This window comes from Orbicella franksi, chromosome 9 (genome assembly GCF_964199315.1).
Source record: "Orbicella franksi chromosome 9, jaOrbFran1.1, whole genome shotgun sequence".
In the NCBI taxonomy this organism is placed as follows: Eukaryota; Metazoa; Cnidaria; class Anthozoa; order Scleractinia; family Merulinidae; genus Orbicella; species Orbicella franksi.
In genome coordinates this window covers 4084986-4106987 of record NC_138153.1, presented here as the reverse complement: position 1 = coordinate 4106987, position 22002 = coordinate 4084986, and the positions used below count along the sequence as shown (strand labels likewise).

The following is a 22002-nucleotide window of genomic DNA, read 5'->3' as shown; positions in this document are numbered from 1 at the left end:
AGGTGGGGGGCGGGACAATGTCCGGAAAAAAAAAAACCAGGTCGCCCAGCAAAAACTGTTGAAAAAAAATCGTGCAAGGGGAGCCATGGTGAAAAATTGAGCAAGTGCTTTCTACTATCCACGTTGATTTTTTATGGGAAAAATACATTTCGAGGCATTTTTTTTTTTGCGTGACTTCGGTAAAACGTTTATTCTTATTTGTCTGGGGATCCAGTACCCTAGGCACACTGCACTATCCCGGCACGAACGGTGCCTGACGACGTATCTGGCTATCCAAGCCTTTACGGATCACGCGGTATGAATCGTCTCTAAAAAATAACTCACATAATTTATGATCTACGTTGCTGGTCGCTGAAAATTTTACGAACCGGCTGATGTTGATCACGGGCCTGTCACGTCACAACTTGTGACCGCCACGGGTTTTACCCCAGTGGAACTTTCGCAAAGATGGCGACTGAACATGAAGACCCTGCCGTTACAGTTTTTAGAGATTACTTGAGAATAAAAACAGTTCAGCCAAATCCGGACTATGGTAAGTATAGTTTGGACTAAATTCTAAAGTGCGCTCTTGTCATTTTCAGGAGCAACAAAGCATAGATTTATAACCTGTACTGACAATCTCAATGACCGCGGTGGCATGGGCGGTCACCATAATCGAAAAATGATATATTAAGTTTTATTCTTGGCTTCGGATGATGAAATTGTGGATTAGCGCTAATCGGCTTCCGAACAACCGGAGCCAGGTTTTTTTAGTCTACCTCCAGACTTGTCACTCTTGGGAGCTTCACTAGTGTATATATGTAACCAGGGCTAGTTTCATGAAGTGGACGGCTGACACGATTCGGGCGTTGAAGGGACTAGCCTGAGAGCATGCTCCCCACAAAATTTTGCGATTAATATTGGAAAAGGTCAAAATGCCAAGAATTTTAAGGGATAATTTACAAGTAAGATTTTATATCGTAGTATGTATGGCTGTTCTGAAAACGCAAAGTGTGGAGTGCAGAGTGTAATAGGAATAAAAAATTTAAAAGAGAATTAAAAGAATAATTAAATACATAAATAAACTGTATATATATATATATATTTACTCTGCTCTCTGCACTCCGCACTCTGCACTCCGCACTCTGCACTCCGCACTCTGCACTCCGCACTCTGCACTCTGCACTCCACGTTTTTGGAACACCCCAGTGCATATGCCCCCTCCCTAGCTACAGTCTTGACTGCCCCGGGACAAGAACACACAAGGTTCAGTTACGTTCCAAAAAACCCTATTCTGTGTTTTCCTAAATTACTGTTTTAAACTTGCACTCGTATTATTTCACAAAAAGTAGGCAGCTCAGAAATTGAAACAGCCATTTTTTACTCGGCAGCAGTAGTAGGTTTTTCACCCTGAATTTATACATGCAGAAGTTGATAACTTTTAACTCATTTTGATAAATAAGCTTAAGTCTTAACAGCTAAATTAGTTTTTTATGTCCAATTTCAGAGAGTGCTATCATATTTCTAGAGAAGATAGCTCAGGATCTTGAACTTCCACTTAAATGTATTAAGGTGAGTGTGCAGATTTTTTGGTAAAATTACCCAGGTCCCAGAGGTTTTTCTTGATTTTTCTTCTTTTTGCGAAGCGGTGAACAGCAAGTTGTGAAGTGGCAAGAGAGAAAAGCCTCTGGTTACCTTGGACCTGAATCTCACTTTCATGCAGACCCCAGCTGTCAAACACGTCAAATTAATAATTACAAAAGGGACCAATGCCAACTTAGCAATCACGTGCTTATCAGCCGCTAATGTTTCCACTCGGGTGGAACAAAGGGGAATTTCGGGTGGTGAAGAGTGGTATCATGTTACCTACTTGGCCGGGGTCAATGCACATGTTTGCAAGAATTTTTTCATCTGCACTGATCTCTAAGGTTCTGTCTTGTTTAACATTACAGAGCATGTTTCTCCACTTCTTGTTTTGTAAGGAGGACTCAAGACTTCTGAATAGAAAGGCATAATCTTCTTTGAGCAGATTGTTCTTGTCGACGTCTTCACTGCTCAAACTGGCTGCTGAAATGCCACGGTTTCACATTTCGCCAATATGAGAGTCCACCAGAGACTTCAGAAGACACAGAACCAAAATTATGGCATTGTGAGGGTATGAATAGTCTGACAGGTACAGGTATCTGCAGACATCAGGGAGCAACTGAATTCTAATTGACTTTCCATGTCTGTTTGGCAGTATGGCAAACACATCCTTGTGATTTATGACTGCGAGCAAGCTGGCTTTCTCTTGATGTTCAATCTCTGGAAAATGCTCCTCGAGCACCAAGGTCAAAATTCATTTGAAGACACTGTCAAAAACATATTCCAAGTCAAACACAGACGAATTAACTGAGAACTGAAGTATTTTGCAAACAAATTCCTTCCCTTGGTACCTCAAGAAGTGCAGTGACAGATATCCCTACTGTCTCCTCGGTATTACCAATCAAATGAACCAATCATATTGAATTGCGTGTTTTGTAAAAACGTTAACCAATCCGAGCCCGAGGGTTAGATCCTGAACCTGGCATTTGCATGAAAATGAGATTCAAGTCCAAGGTAACCAGAAGTTTTTCTTTCTCGCTGCTTCGCAACTCGTGTTCACCACTTCGCAGCTCCTCGCAGCTTTCATGGGGAGAAAAATCAAGAAAGACCTTTGGGATCAGGGTAGGCACATTGAATCACAAAGCTTGAAAAATGTGCAGAGGCTGATTGTAGATTGGGAAGGATACAAGAGAAGAAAGATTGAAGTCAAAAACAAAAACCAAGTAAATCACAATTAGAGCACAGGTACAGGCATTATCCAGTGAACCAACTAATGCAGCCTTCACAAAGCGCGGTAAAAAAGTGTATGAGCAAGTTGGTTTACTTCTGATTGGAAGAGAAAGTGATGTGAGATTTTGAAACTTAAATCACAAAGTGGCAAATGCAAATTACTTACACTCAGAGGGAGGCAGAGTGGCCTTATGGTTAGTGTGCTTGTCTCCAGATCAAGCTGTCCATGTTCAAGCCCTGGTCAGGTACTGTACATTATGCTGTGTTCTTGAGCAAGACACTTTACTTGAGCACATTGCCTCTCTCCACCCAGTTATGTAAATGGGTATTGGTGAATTTGATGTTAGGGATGCAATGGACTGCAATGGACTAGCATTTCATTCAGGGCGGAGTAGAAATAGTCCTAGTTGCTTCATGCTACAGAAACCATGTTAAGTTCCAGACTGATGGGTCACTTGACTTGAATGCAGATCTAGTTAATCTTAAACAATGGAAAAGTGCTCCTTAGTGCCTGAGCTATTTGGAACAATTTAATTATTTTTATTATTTTGAATTTCACTGACACTAGGGAGAGTCTGGTAATGTTGTAGCAGTTGTTATAACATGGGAAGGACAAGATCCAAACCTGCCATCCATCATATTAAACAGTCACATAGATGTAGTGCCAGTCTTCCCAGTAAGTTTCAAACTGACATATTCTACCACACAAAGCAAAATAAAAGTTACTTATTATTTATGAGTGACTCTGCAAGTCAGTTTTTCATCCCATTCCAACTCCAGATTATAACAATTGATAGTAAGAAATATTTGGGCCAAACTCCACAATTTATTTCAAAAGTACATGTATGAGGTCTGAAAATGAGGTGTGGAAACAGATATAAGTTAACTTACTGAATATGAACAATCCATGCTAAAAATACACCTGTTTTATTTGATTATTACTTAATAGTAGATTTTACTGAAGAGTATATGTAGTAGAAATAATAATTATTAATTTTGTTCTGGAAAACTTCTTTTTTTTCTATCATGGAAGTTTCTCATTTTTAGTTAAGCTTACTAATTCTTTAAAATTTACTAAATTATTTATAGGAACATTGGACATATGAACCTTTTTCTGCTCACAAGACAGAAAATGGTGATATTTATGCGCGTGGAAGTCAGGTAAGGAATTTTGCTTTAATTTGTACCTTGATCAGTGGCTATTTAACACATCAACACTATTCGGCTAATGGGTGGTGCAAGAAAATTAAGATATCCATGCCCCCTCATCATGGGTAGCGTAATGAAAGGGGGAGGGGCCCATAGATTAGAATTTAGAGGACATAGGTTTCACTGGATTCCAGAGTGGTAATCAATTTCAAATTGAGATTGTATCAGTATGCCTTAATTCATTAATATATAGAAGAAAGGCAAACAAAGCACCAGAATGCCTAATTTTTAAGATTTATATTTTTCATGTTAGATTGATAATTAAAACAATCTGACTAATAAATTATGTTTCTTACCAGTCCCATAATAAATTAAAGCCACATTTTTCCCAGTTAATACTCTCATCAACCTCAAAATATTTTGTAAGGCCATTGTGACTCTTTGGAATGAGATGGTACTTTTTCCATTCTTTGCACATCTTTTGGCTTTGAGCTGCTGTGTGTATGTTTATTTATTTATTTATTTATTTTTGATGACAATGATTTATTTTAATGGTTCCTTTCTTCTTTTTTTTCTGTCAGGACATGAAATGTGTTGGCATGCAGTAAGTATATATTTGTTACTACACTCTTAAATAGTTCTTTATCAATAATTATTATTAAAAATAATATTTTTAGGCCTTCAGATAATGACTACTGGACGGTGTATTTTAACTCTTGAAAAACTGGTTGGTAACATTTTCTTAAATTAATAGATCAGGTTTACATTCTGTATCCTCGGAGTTAATTTAAGGAATTATTTTGCATAGGTACATAGAGGCTATAAGAAAACTTCGAGCACAGGGGGTGACTCTTCTAAGAACAATACACGTGACTTTTGTTCCAGGTATCTGCACGTTCTTTCATTATTTCTTTGTACTATTTTTTCTATTAATGGTTTCTTCTGAGAGATAGTGCAGGTGGGGTAGGGAGGGAGGGAGGGACGGAAAGGCTCAGTTGTGAGATTAAATTGCTTTACACTTAATATTTCAAACTTGCATAACTTGATCAAAGTATTGGAAAATGCAATTATAATAATTCCATTGACAATGTCTGCTTCAAAGCAAAACAAATTTATCCAGCCATACTACATGTACACTTTCACTTGGGACTTCATGCATTGTGCTGACTGACAAACAAGCTAAAAATATATCAAGGCTCTAGATCTTTTCCTGCCACATACCAATCACAATTTTGTAGAAGTTAGTCTCCGCCCTCCAAAAGGGCTCCTTTCTAAAGGCACGGCAAAGTGTCAAAAAAGTGTCAAAAATTCATCAAAAATCATTGGTCTGGTGGAAACGGATTCATACTGCATGCTTGACTAGTAGTTTTTAATCTCATAAAAATAAGATCAAACAGCAGTAGTCAAAAAGTTAAATATTAAAGTTTTTAAGCAGGCTTAATAATATTATAATTTAGATCAATTTCTTTTATCCACTGCTATGGTAGGATATGGTATGCGATTATTGCTTAGCAAATACAATAAAAGAATTAATTTATTTCTACCATTTTGCTTGCGTTCTGCATGTAGATGAAGAAATTGGCGGAGGCACAGGAATGAAACAATTTGTGAAGACAGATGATTTTAAGGCAATGAACCTTGGTTTTGCTTTGGATGAAGGTATGCAGGATTCTATTTTTGCATTACCACATGCAAATGCAAACAATGTTATTAAATATTAACAGAAAAATCATACCAGCTAGGGTTATTATACAATGCAAATTTGAAATTCAGTCAAATCTAAATTGTAGGGGTTTCATTAAGGGCCAGGTACTGGGCAAATTGGCCGCCTGGTTTGACCATCTAGGGGAAAGTTTTTCTTATGACAAAGTTCAGTTCAAAATGTTTTGTCCTCCTGCTGAAAACATTAGTGAAACCCCTGAAATTGCAATCATTGACTTTTGTCTGCTCAAATATTGCTGCTGCATTTTTTTTTTTTACAAATTGTCTGTCTGTCACCAGGACTTGCAAACCCAACAGATTCATTCACAATATTCTATGGAGAGAGATCTGTATGGTGTAAGTAGCTATTAATTAATAGTTACACTGTTCAGCAAATGCAGTCAAACCCCCATCAATCGGCCACCCTCGGGGAAATGGGAAGTGGCCGCTTAATAGGGTTTGCTAAATTAAAAGGTAGTGGTGTACTTTGAATATTTTTTACCATTGGGTTAATTTCTCAGTGAACATGGAGTCACATCAAGAAAATTGTGATAGACAGATTGAATGTGTTTGAATGTCTTAATCAGTTGTCATTTTCTATTTCCAACTCTTCTCTGTCATCACCTTTTCTAAAACATTTAGCTAAACTACGTGTATTAAATCTTGGGTGGCCATTTAATAGGGGTAAAGACAATAGGAAACCACTCATCAGGACAACCAAAGGTGGCCGTGGCCGCTTCATAGAGGTAGCCAGTTGGTGGGGGTTTTATTTTGAGTATTTTACTGACAATAATTTCGGGACTTTCAATTTATAATTGCATGCATGGCATCTTAATAGGGGATGGCTGCTTAATATATGTCTGCTTAAAAGAGGTTTGATTGTATAGATATCTTTTTACTGTTAGTAGGACCTTTTTCCACATTTTTCCTGGGTAGTAATCCATTCTAGTATAACTCCCTCTCTAACATACACTCATCTATTTGTATTAACTACATTCTGGTTAGACCACTGAGCAAGGATATACTTTCTTCTAATAGTTGTAGTTTGAGAATATGTCCAAGGTCTTTCCAGTATGGACCAAGTGAAATCAGAATCAAAGAAGACTAAAGGCAAGTGAAAATTGTTGTTCCTTCCAGGGGTCAAAGTAACTTGCAAAGGTCCCCCTGGTCATGGCTCCAGGTTTATTGAGGATACAGCTGCTGAAAAGATGGTAATTGCATTGTTCCAATGTTTTGAGGCAGGAAACCTCTGGATAAACCAGTGAGGAAAGTTGGCATGGATGCAATCCAATCAAACGTCATTGATTTGTCATTAAAATATAGAATAACTTTCTGTACTCAGAGTGCAATACTTTTCTTAAATACAGTGGACTATTTCATTCAGCTCAACTGAACTTCATCAGCCTCAGTTGCGCCAGAACAAAATATTCCACTTTTTAAAAAAAAATTGCACTCTGAGCACAGAAAATTATACCAAAAAAGGAAACTTAAGATAAAAGTAAACGAATTGAATTTGATTTTCAGAGTAAAATTGTCCAGTCATTTACAGCTTTCAGAGAGGACCAAAAGAAGAGGTATGACTGTAATTATGTCCTAGTTCTGTGAGGAAAATCTATAATTATTGTGTTCTGGACAGGGTGTACTATGTTTTGGCCCAGCCTAGCTCCCAGACACCTCTCTCTTTCTTTGAGGGAAATATGGGCACACCAAGGAAGAAGAAGGTTCTTCCTGTGGTCCCTCCAGCTTTGCGCTCATAACCAGTCACTTTGCGCTTTGCGCTCGCCTTTTCTTATAAAGTGCGAATCAACTTAATCAAAGTGCCTGAGGAGGAGGGACGCCTGGGTAATGGGCAAAGTGTCTCCCTCAGGACACAACTTTGGCTTACTGCTGTAGAGATCCTCAACTGATATTTTATGTGAAGAACTTGCTATCCTGGCCATTTAGTTTACTCTAAACTCTTTTTCTCCTGCTCACAATCTTCAAACAAAACCCTACAAAGATTCCTGCCTGTCTTGTGGAGCATTTTAACCTTAAAGTCATTTACAGATGGACAGGCAAGACGGATGGGAAATAACCTCTTCCAGGCATTCAGTTAGTTGTGGTACAGCATGAAAAAATGGCAGAGCAAAAAAAAAAGCTTAGGATAGAGAGGCTTGGTGCGAGGAGTTTTTTGTGTGTCATTTTTCATGCTGTGCCCCAACCAACTGAGCCTGGAAGAGGCTAAGTGAATTACATTCCCTGTGGCTTTCTGGAATACTACTTGATTTAGTAGTTCAGTGGAAAAAACTTTTCTCTGATAACAGGAGCAGAGATGTATGTATTCAGTATGGATTACTGAATCTTATTTAACTTTGATTATTTCACTGAAGGTTGAATTCGAATGCTGATCTAAGGCTGGGAGATGTTACTACAGTCAATTGGACAATTGCTAAGGTAATAAAAATCGATTTTTTTCTCTACCTTTTAAAGTTTGCTTCAGTAATATTATTCAGCTGGATGTGACTGAAATTTGATAGATGAAAGGGGGCAAGGGGAGCTGTATAATCATATCCATAACAAAATTCTCAATTTCGATGGGTTTCTTCTCATGCCTTCCTGAAACTGCTGCTAAAAAGCTCTGACCTGCTTAATAATTAGCCCCTCCAGTTATAAGCCCATATACCTGCGTGTAAACAAAATGTTACTTCCAATTTTAAGCCCCCCAAATATACATGTAAGCCTCCATCTAGTTTAAAATGAAATGAAATAAATTTATTATCTAATGTTGTTTTAAAGGTTGATTAAAAACCAGTGTGCCAAAAACCTATTTCAATCAACACTGCTGTAGCTCATTTCAAAACGGTTTTTTCATACCGCTTATAAACCTTCTTGGATAAAAGCCCCTCCATTTAGAAGCCCATCCAAAACCCCTTACAAAGTTGCATAAGCTCAGGGCTTATAAGTGGCAGCTTACGGTATCTGTGACATCATCAATTACGTATTTTTGTAAGAATTGGAAGGTGTCAATTTCTGCTGTTTCTTGCAGAATGCATTGATTTGTTCATAGAGGGTTGCCAAAGACTTCTAACCTCAAACTTTATAGTGAGCATAGCAAGCGTTCTTGAATGATTATTATTATTATGGTTGAGCTTTCTTTCTTTTCATTCTGGCTGCATGAAAATTGTAACGAGAGCTAAAAGAATCGGAGGAGGTTGCAGCCCCCCACCCCCCAACCCCTTCCCCATGTAGATAGATGTTGGGGGTGTCCCAAATTTTGCCTGGCCAGAATGCAAGAAACTCATTGCTAGTATGTGAAAGCTTCCTGTGCAGGCTAGTCAGATTTTGCTCTTGATTCAATTAACTGTAGTTAGTATCTGGACCTAAGTCGTACATTTCAGAGTAATCATTTGTGCTAGTAGTCACTCGCTTGATCACTCTCTGAATTGTCCTCCACTCTGTCAAAGTGCTACATGTTCTTAATAATTTGTATTGAAATTTGTTCCTTAAAGGGTGGTGTACAGTCTAATGTGGTACCATCAGAAATGTCATCAGGTAATTTTTGTTACTTTTGTGAAATATAGCTTTCTTGTAACAATGATTTTGTGAAAACGTATTATCAGCAACTGGTCTGATGCCACTCTTTTATAATGATTTGTTCCTTTCTTGTAGTGTTTGACATTAGAATTACACCCACTATGGACCTCGAGGTAGAGTAAATGTTTACATCTTGTGTGATTTTCCTTCTATGTACAGCACTGAGTATTCACGGTTTAAGTTGTACATGTTACGTACTTGAGGTGTCCTTTATGGTTCAGAGTGAGCTTGACTCCAGTCAAGTGGTCTGGGTTCAAGTCCTGGTTGGGAAGTCATTGTGCTGTGTTCTTGGGCAAGACACTTTACTCTCACAGTGCCTCTCTCCACTCAGGTGTATAAAATGAGGACTGGTGAAGTGTTGGTGCAACCTGATAGAATGTTGGGAGTATCTTGTGATGGTCGACTAGCATCTCATCCAGGGGCAGTAGAAATACTCCTAGCCGCTAAATCATGTTACAGAAATTGAATGCAAACGTCCAGTGGCTTACGAGCCCAGAGGCTTTAAATACTTTGCTTTCTTATTATTTTCTGGTAGCTTACAAATTTTTGTTCTCCTTTGCATGTGTTTCAGGAGTTTGAGAATAAAATCAAGCATTGGTGTAAAGAGGCTGGAGAAGATGTATCTTATGAATTTTTGGAGGTAGGACCTTGTAATCATAAAGTGGCTTGTTGAGAACATGTCGTTCTGGACTGGGGGATTTTTAACAACAAGGAGTGCAAATCTCACCCTCGTGGTCAGCGGCGTTCAGATATGCGCATGCGCCAGAATTCCACGTGTTCTCGGACCACAGGGCGTTGTAGTAGTTTTTGTTTTAAGTCAGCGTTTCCCTGAGCGTTAGCGTTTTCTTAAGCATGGGGACTCTTCTCAGAGGCTGTTTTCCCTCCCTTGCTCCTCCCTTTCTTTCCACTTTTTTATCAGTGTGACAGGTGCCTGTTTTTCTTCCCTCCGTGTGGGGGTTCAAGGCTGGGTTGCCAGGATTTGCCAGCCACGGGACCGATAGACCTCCATCTAGGAGCTGGCTACCAATAGTGAAAGCTCCTGGATGTCTCAGGCGCCCGGCCTCCACTTTGCGAGGCAGACTTTGTAAATCTCAGATAGCATGAACCTGGCCATGACTAAATTTCCGGCCATTAAACATACAAACATATACTTGACATTTTCGATTTTGTCCATGTTGGAACCATTTCCATCCTCACTGTAGTTATTTATTGTCACTTCCTAATGCATTCCTGTCATTATAGAAACTGTGCTACAAACCTAAACCACTTTAGTTGGGCATCCTGTGATCTCGAAATGAGTTTTAAAAAAAGATTGTCAGCGCCCGCACTATTCCCTCTAGTTTGTTTAATTTTTAAAAGCTGATAGCTCCGACGGCATTCTTTCCTTAGAGATGTCTTCAGTGTATGTTTCTACTTTCTCTCTTTCTTACAGAGATGCGATAATTACGTATTAACGCCGACCATCAATGAGGATCCATGGTGGAATGCCTTCGGCACGGCTTGCAAGAAAATGTAAGTTAAATACAGCACCATATTATTTGTCAAATCAAATATAGCCATCATAAATTTTCGAGAATAACAGACCCCTTTGCTTTTGGTAGCCCTTAGGTCCCGTTGCTACCTGGGGACTACCCGTTAGGTTTGGGAGCGCTGTCCGTTGCAAAACCTTCAAATTGTATGGCAAAGTTATCACGTGCATTTCCTCGCGGTAACGTTTTTGCATTAAAGTGACACATTCGCTTCATCACTAATTTTTATTTTAATACTTCTTAATTTTTAGGGGAATGAAGATAGAGAAAGAGATTTTCCCAGCGGGAACTGATAGTCGTTTTTTCCGTGAGGTAGGCATGCAGCTTTCTATAATTTACGTATGGTATATTTCGGTGGCTACTGTCTTGAAGTACTTCGTCGCATCTTATTTTTTTCGCTTTTCAAACCTACGCATCGTGCTTTTCACGTGCTCGTTGCAGTCGTTCATACGATCCTGACTATCATGCAGTTTCATTCAGCTGTCTCTCTTGTTTATTCTGTCATACCGTTTTGATTCTGATTCGGGTAGGTCTTGTTCAGTGGAATTACGGTCATTTCTCTCCATAGTTAGATCGCCCCAAGTCAGTTCGCTCCAACCAAAGGTTAGATCGCTCCACAATAGAAGTTACCTAGCTCCGTCCATTCAGAAGTTTGACGTCAAATTTTTGTTCTGCGTGATCGATGATGGACTGGTTGTGTAGAAGACCAAACTTAAGTCAGCTCAGATTATTAACTTCCATTCGCATTCGCTTGCATTTGGGGACACTAAATATCATTTCGTTCGATTAGAGCAGTTTTCAATTGAGTGTCGCAGAACCAAAACGAAAGCAATCACTCTAGCCAATCACAAAGGACCAAGACAATACAGTGAACCAATCAAAACTAGAAGTAATTACATGTAGCTGACGCGAAGCGCGGGAAAACGTGTGCAAGCGAGTTACGATTGGTTTCGGTTGTACTTCTGATTGGAAGAAAAATAGGCGCGAGTTTTTCAGTCAATCGCGAAGAGTGGTAAGTGCAAAACCAATTACTTTCAACACTCAAATGAAAACCTCTCTATTTTCAGTGATTGTTGCGGTAACTCGGCTTGCATGCGCGCGAAAACTAAAACGGGGTTGCCAGAAGTCAGGAAATGATCGGGAAAAATAGTTCCAGTGTAGGGAAAAATCAGAATTTTATTCTGAGTCAGGGAAAACTGACATTTTGAAGAAAAGTTAGGGAAAATGAAATACAAGTTATAACTACACCGGTGATTTAATACCATTGAAGATTGCAAGAAACATATCAGGTCACTGTGATCTCATCATGTTTATCCTAAATGAAGAACGTGAATTTGTTGAAAACCGATCGGTCTAAAATGAAGGGGTAGAAAGGACGGCTGGACGGGAAAACTGCAGACCACTACTGCATCTGACATTTTGTTTTCATTTGGTAAGGGAGATTTTATTTTTATCAGGGAAAAGTCGGGAATTTGAAAAGTGATGTCTGTGGCAACCATGTAAAAGCTTTCGCGCGGCGATTTTGTTTTTCCTTTCGCTTGTTTTACGTTTCGGTCTCTGTAAATGCCTTCAGTTTTATCTGCTGATGTTCTTCTTTCTTTCTCTATACAGCTTGGTTATCCCGCCATCGGTTTTTCTCCAATGAACAATACTCCAATTCTTCTTCATGATCACGATGAATTCCTCAACGAGAAAGTTTTCCTACGAGGAATAGAAATCTACTGCCAGCTGATAACTGCCGTGGGAAATGTGCAGCCATTTTAAATGATTTGCAATTGGTTTTACTGATAGGAAGACAAGAATTTTAAATAATCCTCGTCATAGACAATGTTAGTGAATGCAAAAATTATATTTTGTTTCAAGACTGGTGTTTAATAAAATATTTCGTTGAGTTAGCTTATTTCTGAGATACTAATAAGTAAAACACTTCAAATGATAAAATTTCTCCTTGAGTTTATTACCAATTTATTCCCAGTCGTGTGGTATTTATTTGAGCTTATTGCACGTTATTTTGAGTGCAGTAAGTTATGAACTTACCAGTGACTTGTTTTATAGGTAGATTGACGGTTGCTATCGACAGGGGTGTGTATGCCCGGGGGAGGATCGCCAACAGCGTTCGCTAATCACTCGGTCCAAGATGCCTAAATTAGTAACCACACTACTCAAAACCCTAACTCAGCTATTTATGAACTCGACTGTAGGTGAGAAGAGCTCTGACATTAAGGGTTAATGCCCGAAACTATGGTCTTATTCGAGTTTAAATAAAGTTTATGTATGTATGTGTGAATGGATGTATGTCTTTTACTTGCCCTCTGAATTGAAGCAGCACAATAGGAGGTCTCCTGGACTTCAGGTCTGAACGGATTAGATCAGAAATGACAGAAAGGTCTTACCCATCTGGCTACCCTTTTTGCACTGGTGGAAAAACACTTCATGAACTTTTCGTGTTTGTTAGCCCGCGTCATGGGCGCTCGAGTATTTATTAAGGGAATGGATTAGAGCGACAGAGTCCCTTTTATAATCATTACTGAGTTTTTTGAGGTTCTATGAAAGCAACAACAATGAATGAATGCTCCCAAATATTTGTATTTTCGCATATTTCATATTTCGCGTCATATTCGCGGCTTCCGACTTGCAATGACAATCTTGAGCCCGCGATGGGAAACAGTTTTCTCAGCGACTTCCCAAGTGACAGGAAACGAAGCAAGATGGCGGTTGAGATTGCTCCTCTTCGCTCGCTTCAAGACTTTATTACTGATGCTCAGTTCACTGCTCCAACTTCACATGACAGGGACAAAATGGATTACAGAATGATTAACAACCTCATTTATTACCAGACCAACTACTTTCTTTATGCAATCATTATTTTCATTCTGGTTGGGTAAGTTTGTAAACGTCGAGACGTAAACGCTAGCTCTGCATGTGTAACGTACCCCCCGGGCGTAAACTTGTAAAAGGTTTGACTTTAGTATATACAGAACATGACTGCGAAGTTAAAAAACCCTGAAATCTGTTAAAGTGCAGACTTGCGTAAAATCGTAAGAATGAGACTGGGCTGTTCATAGGCGCACGGGCACTTTCGGTTTTGGGGGACGGTGACCTTCTTACTCGAGAAATGTACGCGATGCCCGAATGCGTGATTGTTGAAATTGGAATGCAAACGCATTCAAATTGCCTTACCAACAAAAACTTTCACAAGTTCCACATCCTAATGAAACTGCTATACCGTGTAACATGAAATTTTCGCGGAAGTTTAATTTCGCGGATTTTGGATTTCTCGAGTTTCGCGGGAATAAATTTTGCGACTTTACTCCTGGGAATAATTTTTCGCGGATGTCATGTGCGGTACTTGAAAGTGACAAAAACGGAAGCCATATGGTCGTTTTCGTTACAGTGTTTGCAACCAATTTCATTGAAATTCAGCAATGTAAATAAAAGGAGTAGATTTTTGCCAATTTTTTTGGGCGGGAGTTTGTTTTCACAGGATTTAATTTTCGCAGATCGATGAAAAATCCGCGAAATTCACGAAAATTAGATCCCATGAGAGTTTCATGCCACACGGCAATTCCAGAAATAGTTATATTCAAAGCTTGCATACTCAATCAATCAATCAATCATACTCTAACAACAGTCGAGCTCAATCTGAGTAAAATCTAAAAATTATTAACAAAAACAGTTCTAAAAAAAGGTACCGGTAACTAACTAGAAACTTTATTTACGAGTTTTGGAAATCACGCTAACAGCATTATTTTGTAATGTTTTCTCTCAAGTGTCTTTGCCCGAATCATGAGTGTTTTGAATTGCTCGAAAAATCACATAACTTCTGTATATGAGGGGGGGGGGGGGGGGGCTGTTGCAGCCCCTCTCCCTCCCTCCCCAGCTCGTACTCCTATGGGTTGTTCAACAAAGGTTTCAGAAGAAAAATGTGTACATGTAGCAAGTGATTCTGAAATGAATCAATTTCCTGTTTAGTGGGGGAGAAACGTTGCGTGACGACCCTAATAATGGCTGCAAAGGAGATTATACCCTGTCCACATCATACATGGTGGCTTAGCTCAATATTTCTCACCAGGATACTGTATCCAAGGGATTTAATCATTGGTGCTGTCACGCTGGTCTCTACCTTTGTCTTATTTGGCATTGCACAAAGTCGAGAGCAGAGGATTGCAAAGCTGAGGTCACAGTACCCCACCCTGGTACTTATTGCTGCCATTGCAGTGGCAGTGCTCATTATCTATGCACTAGAATCCTTTCTTGCATTCCTCTGGGGGATCACTGTGCCACTTGCAGGTATTTTTCATTGTAACATTATGGGATATTACAGTGACAGGCAATTAAGGGGGTGTGGTACCCTAAAATATGGCGATGTTCATGAAAAATTCACTTTCTTGGAAATACAAGAGTTAAGACCCTTGAGGACCTGTCAAAAACATTTTGAAACAATCTTGCCGAATTTTCGTCCAGATGAGTGTGAAATTTAAGGAAAGTACACAGTGGTATAAGTTTTTTCACGTAGCAACAGCCATAGCAATGACTGTTTACTGTAAGAATGTGACCAAAAATATAAATTATTTTTAACTTATATGGATGAAACTATTTAGAAAAAAACTTTTAAGACATGCACAACTCGATTGGTATAATTGTTTGAAAAGTTTTGCCTCAAATGGCCACCACAGGCTCATTCATTTCCCTTATAAAAAGGAATATTTCCCACAACTGCGGTAACTTTTTACAAAATAGAACAACCATTGCACCCCCTCCCCCAAGATCCAATCTGCACCCCCCCCCCCCCCGCTATTTGTGGCTCGTTAAATGCTTAATACTTCATGTAAGAAACTTAAAGTGCATTTTTCTCAAAAGTTTACTTTTGTAACTGACTGACTTCACGCCAACATTTCTACTTTGCAAGGTTTTTAAGTGGAATTCCTGAAACTTGGGCTCATCAAAGACCAATAGCGTTGTGATGTTATAAACCAAAAAATCGTAACATTTTAACGTCTGTCACGTGACATGAGATGATTTGTCCACTGGGTGTGGTAAAAAATAAGGTTATTTCCAAATAAAGCCTGTAAAAAGCACTGAAAATAAGACTTAACTGTCAAAACTTAGGTTCATTGCACAGAACAAAACAGAAACTTACACGATATGCTTATTTGACAGTCAAATCTTGTTTTGTAAAAGAGCAGGAAGTGTTGGCGTCAATACTGTAAAACACTACCTCAAAAGGCTGTGGCTGGTTTCCATAGCAACCATTTTGAGCAAAATTCTAGAAATTTAATTGATCTTTCTTCACCATATTTAAACAAACTTTTTGGTCCATTTGAGGGTATCATACCACCTTAATGGGGCTACACCTCAGATGAACCATCTTGAAAACAGGTTTGTTCATGATAAGTCCATCCTAGATTGATTAAGAGCTGTGGTAGCCATCCTTTCTTATTCTTAGTTTATTATTATAATGGAGCTCCAGCAGCCCGAAGGGCCTCCAAGCGGAGCCCCATACTCATATAGGAAAGAAAAGGAAATGCATGAATTGATTTTCTTGTGATTATCAAGGCTAGCGATATTGCTCGTGGACGTGTACGCACAACTATGGCGGAGTTGCCCAAGGTGGTGGCCATACTCCAGCTTTGGTTGACAGAGACATGCAACCTTGGTTTATAGCGTCCTTCTTTGAAAACCTCACCGCAAAGTTACAAAAATCCAATCAAAATATGCTTGCTTATCCTGGGCTAGCTTAATCGGACTCTGAACAACCTGGCTCAGGAGCTCTGCTTTTAGGCTTGGCTAAATCTACATATTAAGTATTTTTTCTACAAGCCAAGTGGTCCATCAGGCTAGCGCTTATCTCAGGTTTCTGCAGCATGAAGGGATTAAGAGTATTCCTACTACTCTCCCCTGATGGGAAGCTAGTCCATGGCAGGGTTTTCCTCCAGCATTAAATTTGCCAGTACTCATTTATACACCTGGCTGGAGAGAGGCACTGTGAGAGTAAAGTGTCTTTTGCCTAAGTACATAACACAATGTCCCTGGTCAGTTCTCAAACCCAAACTGCTCGATCCAGAGTTGAACGCACTAACCATGAGGCCACCACATACACCTCCCTTTTCTACCTTAATAACTATTGGTAATGGTAATAGGACTGAGTTGGAGTCCAATTCGATCTGTAATCATACAAGTGATTAACAAAATCAGACGACTGCGAAGTGGGAGTCCGATTTGTTAATCACGAGCATGATAACAGACTGAATTGGACGACACAATGTCCTGTTACCAATTAATCAAAACTATGACAAAATGTGAGAAATGAACAAACCATCAATTGATCACTGAACGATTAAACGTCGTTATGAATGCTGAAAAACACAGTAGTTTACTCAACAAAGTGCACCGCAACAGCATGCGCAAAATGACGCATACTGTCCAATTACAAGCATGACATGTACACTCTCCAATTAATGCTCAAATCGGGCTGCTAATAGCCAATCATGTTCGAGAATTTTGTTATAGCTTTGATTAATAATGAAATTATTTTTTATTAGATTTTCTCCAGTTTGAAAGTAATATTTCTGTACATGACCCAAACAATGACTTGTCATGAGAAATTTTGACATAGCCCCTTTTCTTCAATCTATATCCTGGGTGTCCATACATAAGTCTAAAACATTGCTCCTGTAATTTAATGTGTTACTGTGACAAAAATCGAACCTTTCCTATCTGAGTCATTTTAAAACATAGACAAGTAGTCTATATGAGAAGAAAAATGCTGTTTACTATTTCCAAATATCTCTTTTCATTCCAGAGATATTCAAGTTTTTAAAATATGCAAATTAGCCAAGTGATGATGTCATACACTCAGCCAAATTTTGATCACATATGATGAAGAAAGATCTCTTGGCTAATATGAACCAGAAATGTTTGATTCTTGCAGTCCGATTCTACTAGAGGTGTTCCACAATATGAGCTTAACATTTTTGTTACCATGGCAACATACTCGGTTCCAGACGTCTCCAATATTAAAGGCTTTTCTGGCCACCTTAAAGGGTCTATTTTGATATTTACCAATGGTGCCTCATCTGCATAAATCCAGCAAGCATATAAATGTGTTAGGTCGAGGTCATGGCCTTGTTTAACGTTTTTCAAGCTGAAAATGATTAAAATATTGAAATCAGGTTGGAGGGGGACTAGAAAGGAGTGGGTTGCCATGGGAACAGAAACTTTTATAGCAATAGGTGTGTTGCATGTAGAACTACTAGCCTGCCAAATTTCAATGGTTTCTGCAGAAAGCACAAATTATTATATACTTTATGTATTATTACTGGTTGTCATCAGTCCTCTCGTTTGCATATATATTTTACACATTTTTCGAACTGAAATATTTCTGGAACCAATGCAGATATTTGCAAACAGTAAACGGTGTTTTGAATCTTTCGTGGAATTCTATGAGATTAACCTAGAATTTCAAGGGGTAAACATTTGATCATAGTACCACTTTGATTATATTGGTGTCATTTATTTTAACAAATTGTTTGATTTACCTGAACTTCATATGGCAAGCCAATTCAGTGATTTCTTTTATATTGATACTGATTTTGTTGATCTCAAAACTTCTACATCAGCTTCCCATACACTCTCTGACAGTTAAACTTACCTCCATTTATGTCGAGTTGATAAACAGCCAGTGTTGTACTTGCCCATCGACGCAATTCCCAACAGTTTCTGTAGAAAGTAATAACTGAAGTGAAGTGAAGTGAAGTGAAAGACTTTATTTAATGAGGGTGACCCGTGACAGTAACTTAAGTTACTGATAAACTTGGGGCCCTCAGCTTAAAATAATCAGAATGCTTAAAATATATTATTTACAATAAAATGCTAAAATACGATATTATTTACAATAAAATACTTAATTAAGTTACTATTAAAAATGGTTACAAATAATAAACTGGACTTACAATTTCAAACATACTACGAATAATAAGAGTTAAAAAATTCCATTAGTTTTCTGAGAGTTAAGAATAGTATTACATAATTTAGCCTTAAACGATTTAACGGACTTCTCTGTTTTTAAAGACCGGGGTAAACTGTTCCAATCTTTAATAGTTCTGACGGCGAAAGTGCGTCCTCCCTCAGAGGCGTTTCTGTGAGAGGGGCATAATAAATTTAAATTACAATTTCTAGTACTTCTCGAATGGACGTCAGAGTTTTTCCTTAAAGATGTGTTCATGTATTCAGGTAAAGTTCTGTTTATCCTTTTGTAGGCCAGTGCACATCGATTTATATAAGCTTCTTTGTAAAAGGGGATCCAGTTTAGCTTATTAAATAAAGTGACAGTTCGACTAGTACGTTGTGCTGCAAGAATAATACGCGCAGCCCGTTTTTGCATACGGAGAACTCTCTCGAGTGCCTCTTTGTTACACGATGTCCATACTGTGCTTGCATACATGAAGAGTGGTTTGATTACTGCGTTATAGTAGATCAATTTTTGATTCTTTTTCAAGTAGCAGCTTATATGGCGTAGAAGACCAATTCGTTTTGAAAGTTTGTTACATAGTTCGTCAACATGTACTTCGTAAGTTAGGTTCTCGTCGATTATCACTCCAAGAAGTTTATGGCTACCAACTTGTTCAATTTCTGCATTTTGCATCCTAGCTTCAAATTTTCCTGCGTCATGGGTTATACGTCTGCGCAGACGCTTTCCCGTAGCCAACAACGCTTTGGTTTTCTTGGTATTTGTAAACATTTTGTTTTCACTAGCCCATTTCTCAACTTCTGTCAAGTCCTTTGTTAATGATTTGTTTAGTGCAGGAATAGCTTTCCAGTCTGAGCTTAAAGACAAGGTGGTATCGTCTGCATAGATATCCATAGTTGACTTGTGAACGTTAACGTTAACTTTGTTTCTTTTCTTAGGTATTCTTCTGCATGCAGCAACTCGGAAGAGCACTACCTCCGCCACTAAGAGCACTACCTCCGCCGCTAAGAGCACTACCACCATTACCACTGCAACACTACCACTAACCAAAACCACTACCACCACCACCATTACCACTGCAACACTACAGGCAATACCACCAAGAGCATTACCACCACCACCACCACCACCACCACCGCAACGCCGTGGGAAGCGGTTGTCTTATTCCTCCTCCTCTGACTCTGACTCTGAGCCTGATCAAGGGTTGGTAGAGGAATTAGAGCGTATGTTAGCGGAACCCGAGGATCCTGTAAAATGGAGACTTGAAAAGATCAGGAAAAATAGGAAGAAAGCAGAAGAAAACAGATTAAGACGAATGCAAGAAAGACGGGAAGTAGAAGGAATGATAACTGAAATAGCTGCTGAGCTGGAAAACAAGATTGCCAACACATTGGACGACACTCCAATGACTATCATTCTGACTATCATTCTGTTGTAGTTTGTATCTTACATTATACCATGTTGATTTCCTTTATTATTTTTCTCTCGGAAAAATTAGCTTGTTTAATAGCTACTCTTAATTTCGAGAAAAAATAAAGTTTATGTGTGTATGTCAAAGATATGCACCACTGAGAAAGAACAAACAGAAAGTGGCATGCATCAGAACTGAAAATACTAGAAATTAAAGTGGTTGGGCCAAAAACAGCAGACAGTAGTCAGAGAAATAAATGACATGGAACGTACGTTCATGATTTTCAACAATGTTGCAAAAGCAGTAGGAGCTTCCATTGCCTTTAGTGGTCGGCACAAAGAGTTGCCATCAATTCGCCATCAGCCTAAGCTAACAAGGCACTTGAGATGCACATAGTACATATAGTTTTATATTATCTATATTCAATACTGGCTTCTTTTGTAGTCAATGTAATTTTTCACAGAGGAGACTGATTATTGTAGTTTAAAATTGTATGAAACAGTTAAAAGTAATACGTAGATTTCCAAAATAAATTGAAATGCTGGGCTCCCCAGACAGAACTGCTGGTCAAGAAAGAGTCGTAGAAAAAATAATCTATTTTTCAAGGTTGGAATATTTCAGTATCCTAAATTCGTTGTCAGACAGGGAATTTAATTTTAAGAGTACGCGGGCTAGCTACAGGTTTTAATAATGAGATTGTTACTTGTTACAAGAACAGTCCTGTTGCGCTCAATAAAAATTGTTTCCTGCAAAATGATTTTTTTTTCCAGTCAGTGAAAAGATGAGCGGTCACCAGCAAGACTTCTCTAGAACTGGAGCCTTCTTCAAGGCAAAAGGCTTCAAGCATATAATATTTAAGTGTTTTTAAATTCCCAAAGTATTCAACATTCCCCTTACGAGTGTACACAGTTTTGACTAATTCATCGGAGCGGTAAAACAATATGTACTAAAACTGTAGTGAGAACAATTTCATCAGGATAGACAGGAACTGGAAAAAATAGGTATCTCTAGATATTTATCTTTATTTACACATTGACTCCAGAAAGCGCCCCTTATCCTCTCCCCTATTAAAGGGAGGGTTCACGGTTCGGCGCATGTCTGTATTATTTATTCGCCTGTGCAGGCTTTTTGGCACGGGCCTGGTTTTTCATTGTTTCTAAACCAGTCGTAAGCAAGTTACCTAATTTCGCATGCATATAGCCGGAAAATCACCAACCGTTGAATAAATGGCACGGATCAACACTAAATTCAACGGTCGACAGCGTCGGTAACATCCAATGAAATCTTCTGAGAATTTTGCTCATCCGTCATTTTGCCACGACTAACTATAGCATGTGATTACTGAACTGCGTCTGAGTGGGGTTTTTAAAGCGATAACATTGATAGGAAGCATACAAAAGTATGTTGATTTAGAGACATCTGCCGAACCGTGAAACCCTCCCTTTAACAACCGCACTTAGAACAAAAATATTTCAACTAGACAACCGAATCAACGTCAACACCTCAAGCGGTCTAATTTGCCTTTCCTGTGGTGTAAAGACGACACACACTAAACGTTCAGTTCGATGTACGAAAGCAGATAGTTCTTTTTCATGAATTAACCGTTCTGCACTTGCCCAAGTCCGCTCGACAGATTATATGCCTCTCTGGTATAGAAAACTATTTCGATGTGTTCATGCAGTGACGTTATTTAAGTGTCACTCTTAAATTCTCTTTCATCACAATTGATCTGTTCTTAAAGCATGTAAGAAGTTTGACAAATTAATCTTATTCGTTCATCTGTGAGAGCAAGTATGTCTTGGAAGCGTAGAATGACCTCGAGGAATAATCATGAATTGACGCTTTACAGTCTACAAAACATAAAAGAGAGAACACTT

The 22002-nt window shown here is 38.7% G+C and overlaps 2 protein-coding genes across 3 annotated transcripts; both read left to right on the top strand.

Moving 5' to 3' along the window:
• Positions 1-285: 285 nt before the first annotated feature.
• On the top strand, positions 286-13032 carry LOC145497229 (aminoacylase-1-like). Of its 2 annotated transcripts, XM_081477042.1 has the most exons (17): positions 286-532; positions 1487-1551; positions 3362-3469; positions 3883-3954; positions 4524-4546; positions 4751-4827; positions 5512-5601; positions 5944-6000; positions 6781-6854; positions 7168-7217; positions 8013-8076; positions 9132-9174; positions 9292-9329; positions 9788-9856; positions 10649-10728; positions 10997-11057; positions 12357-13032. In XM_081477042.1, exons 1-17 carry the CDS (start codon positions 448-450, stop codon positions 12507-12509), a joined length of 1209 nt encoding a protein of 402 aa, XP_081333168.1. In that variant the 5' UTR covers positions 286-447; the 3' UTR covers positions 12510-13032. The 2 variants fall into 2 exon arrangements, with proteins under 2 accessions (XP_081333168.1, XP_081333169.1); XM_081477043.1 differs by lacking the exons at positions 286-532; positions 1487-1551 and adding an exon at positions 2016-3038.
• Positions 13033-13106: 74 nt separating this feature from the next.
• On the top strand, positions 13107-20152 carry LOC145497459 (uncharacterized). Its single transcript, XM_081477262.1, has 3 exons — positions 13107-13626; positions 14818-15035; positions 19653-20152. The coding sequence occupies exons 1-3, from the start codon at positions 13292-13294 to the stop codon at positions 20150-20152; spliced, it is 1053 nt and encodes a 350-aa protein (XP_081333388.1). The 5' UTR covers positions 13107-13291.
• The last annotated feature ends 1850 nt before the right edge of the window (positions 20153-22002 follow it).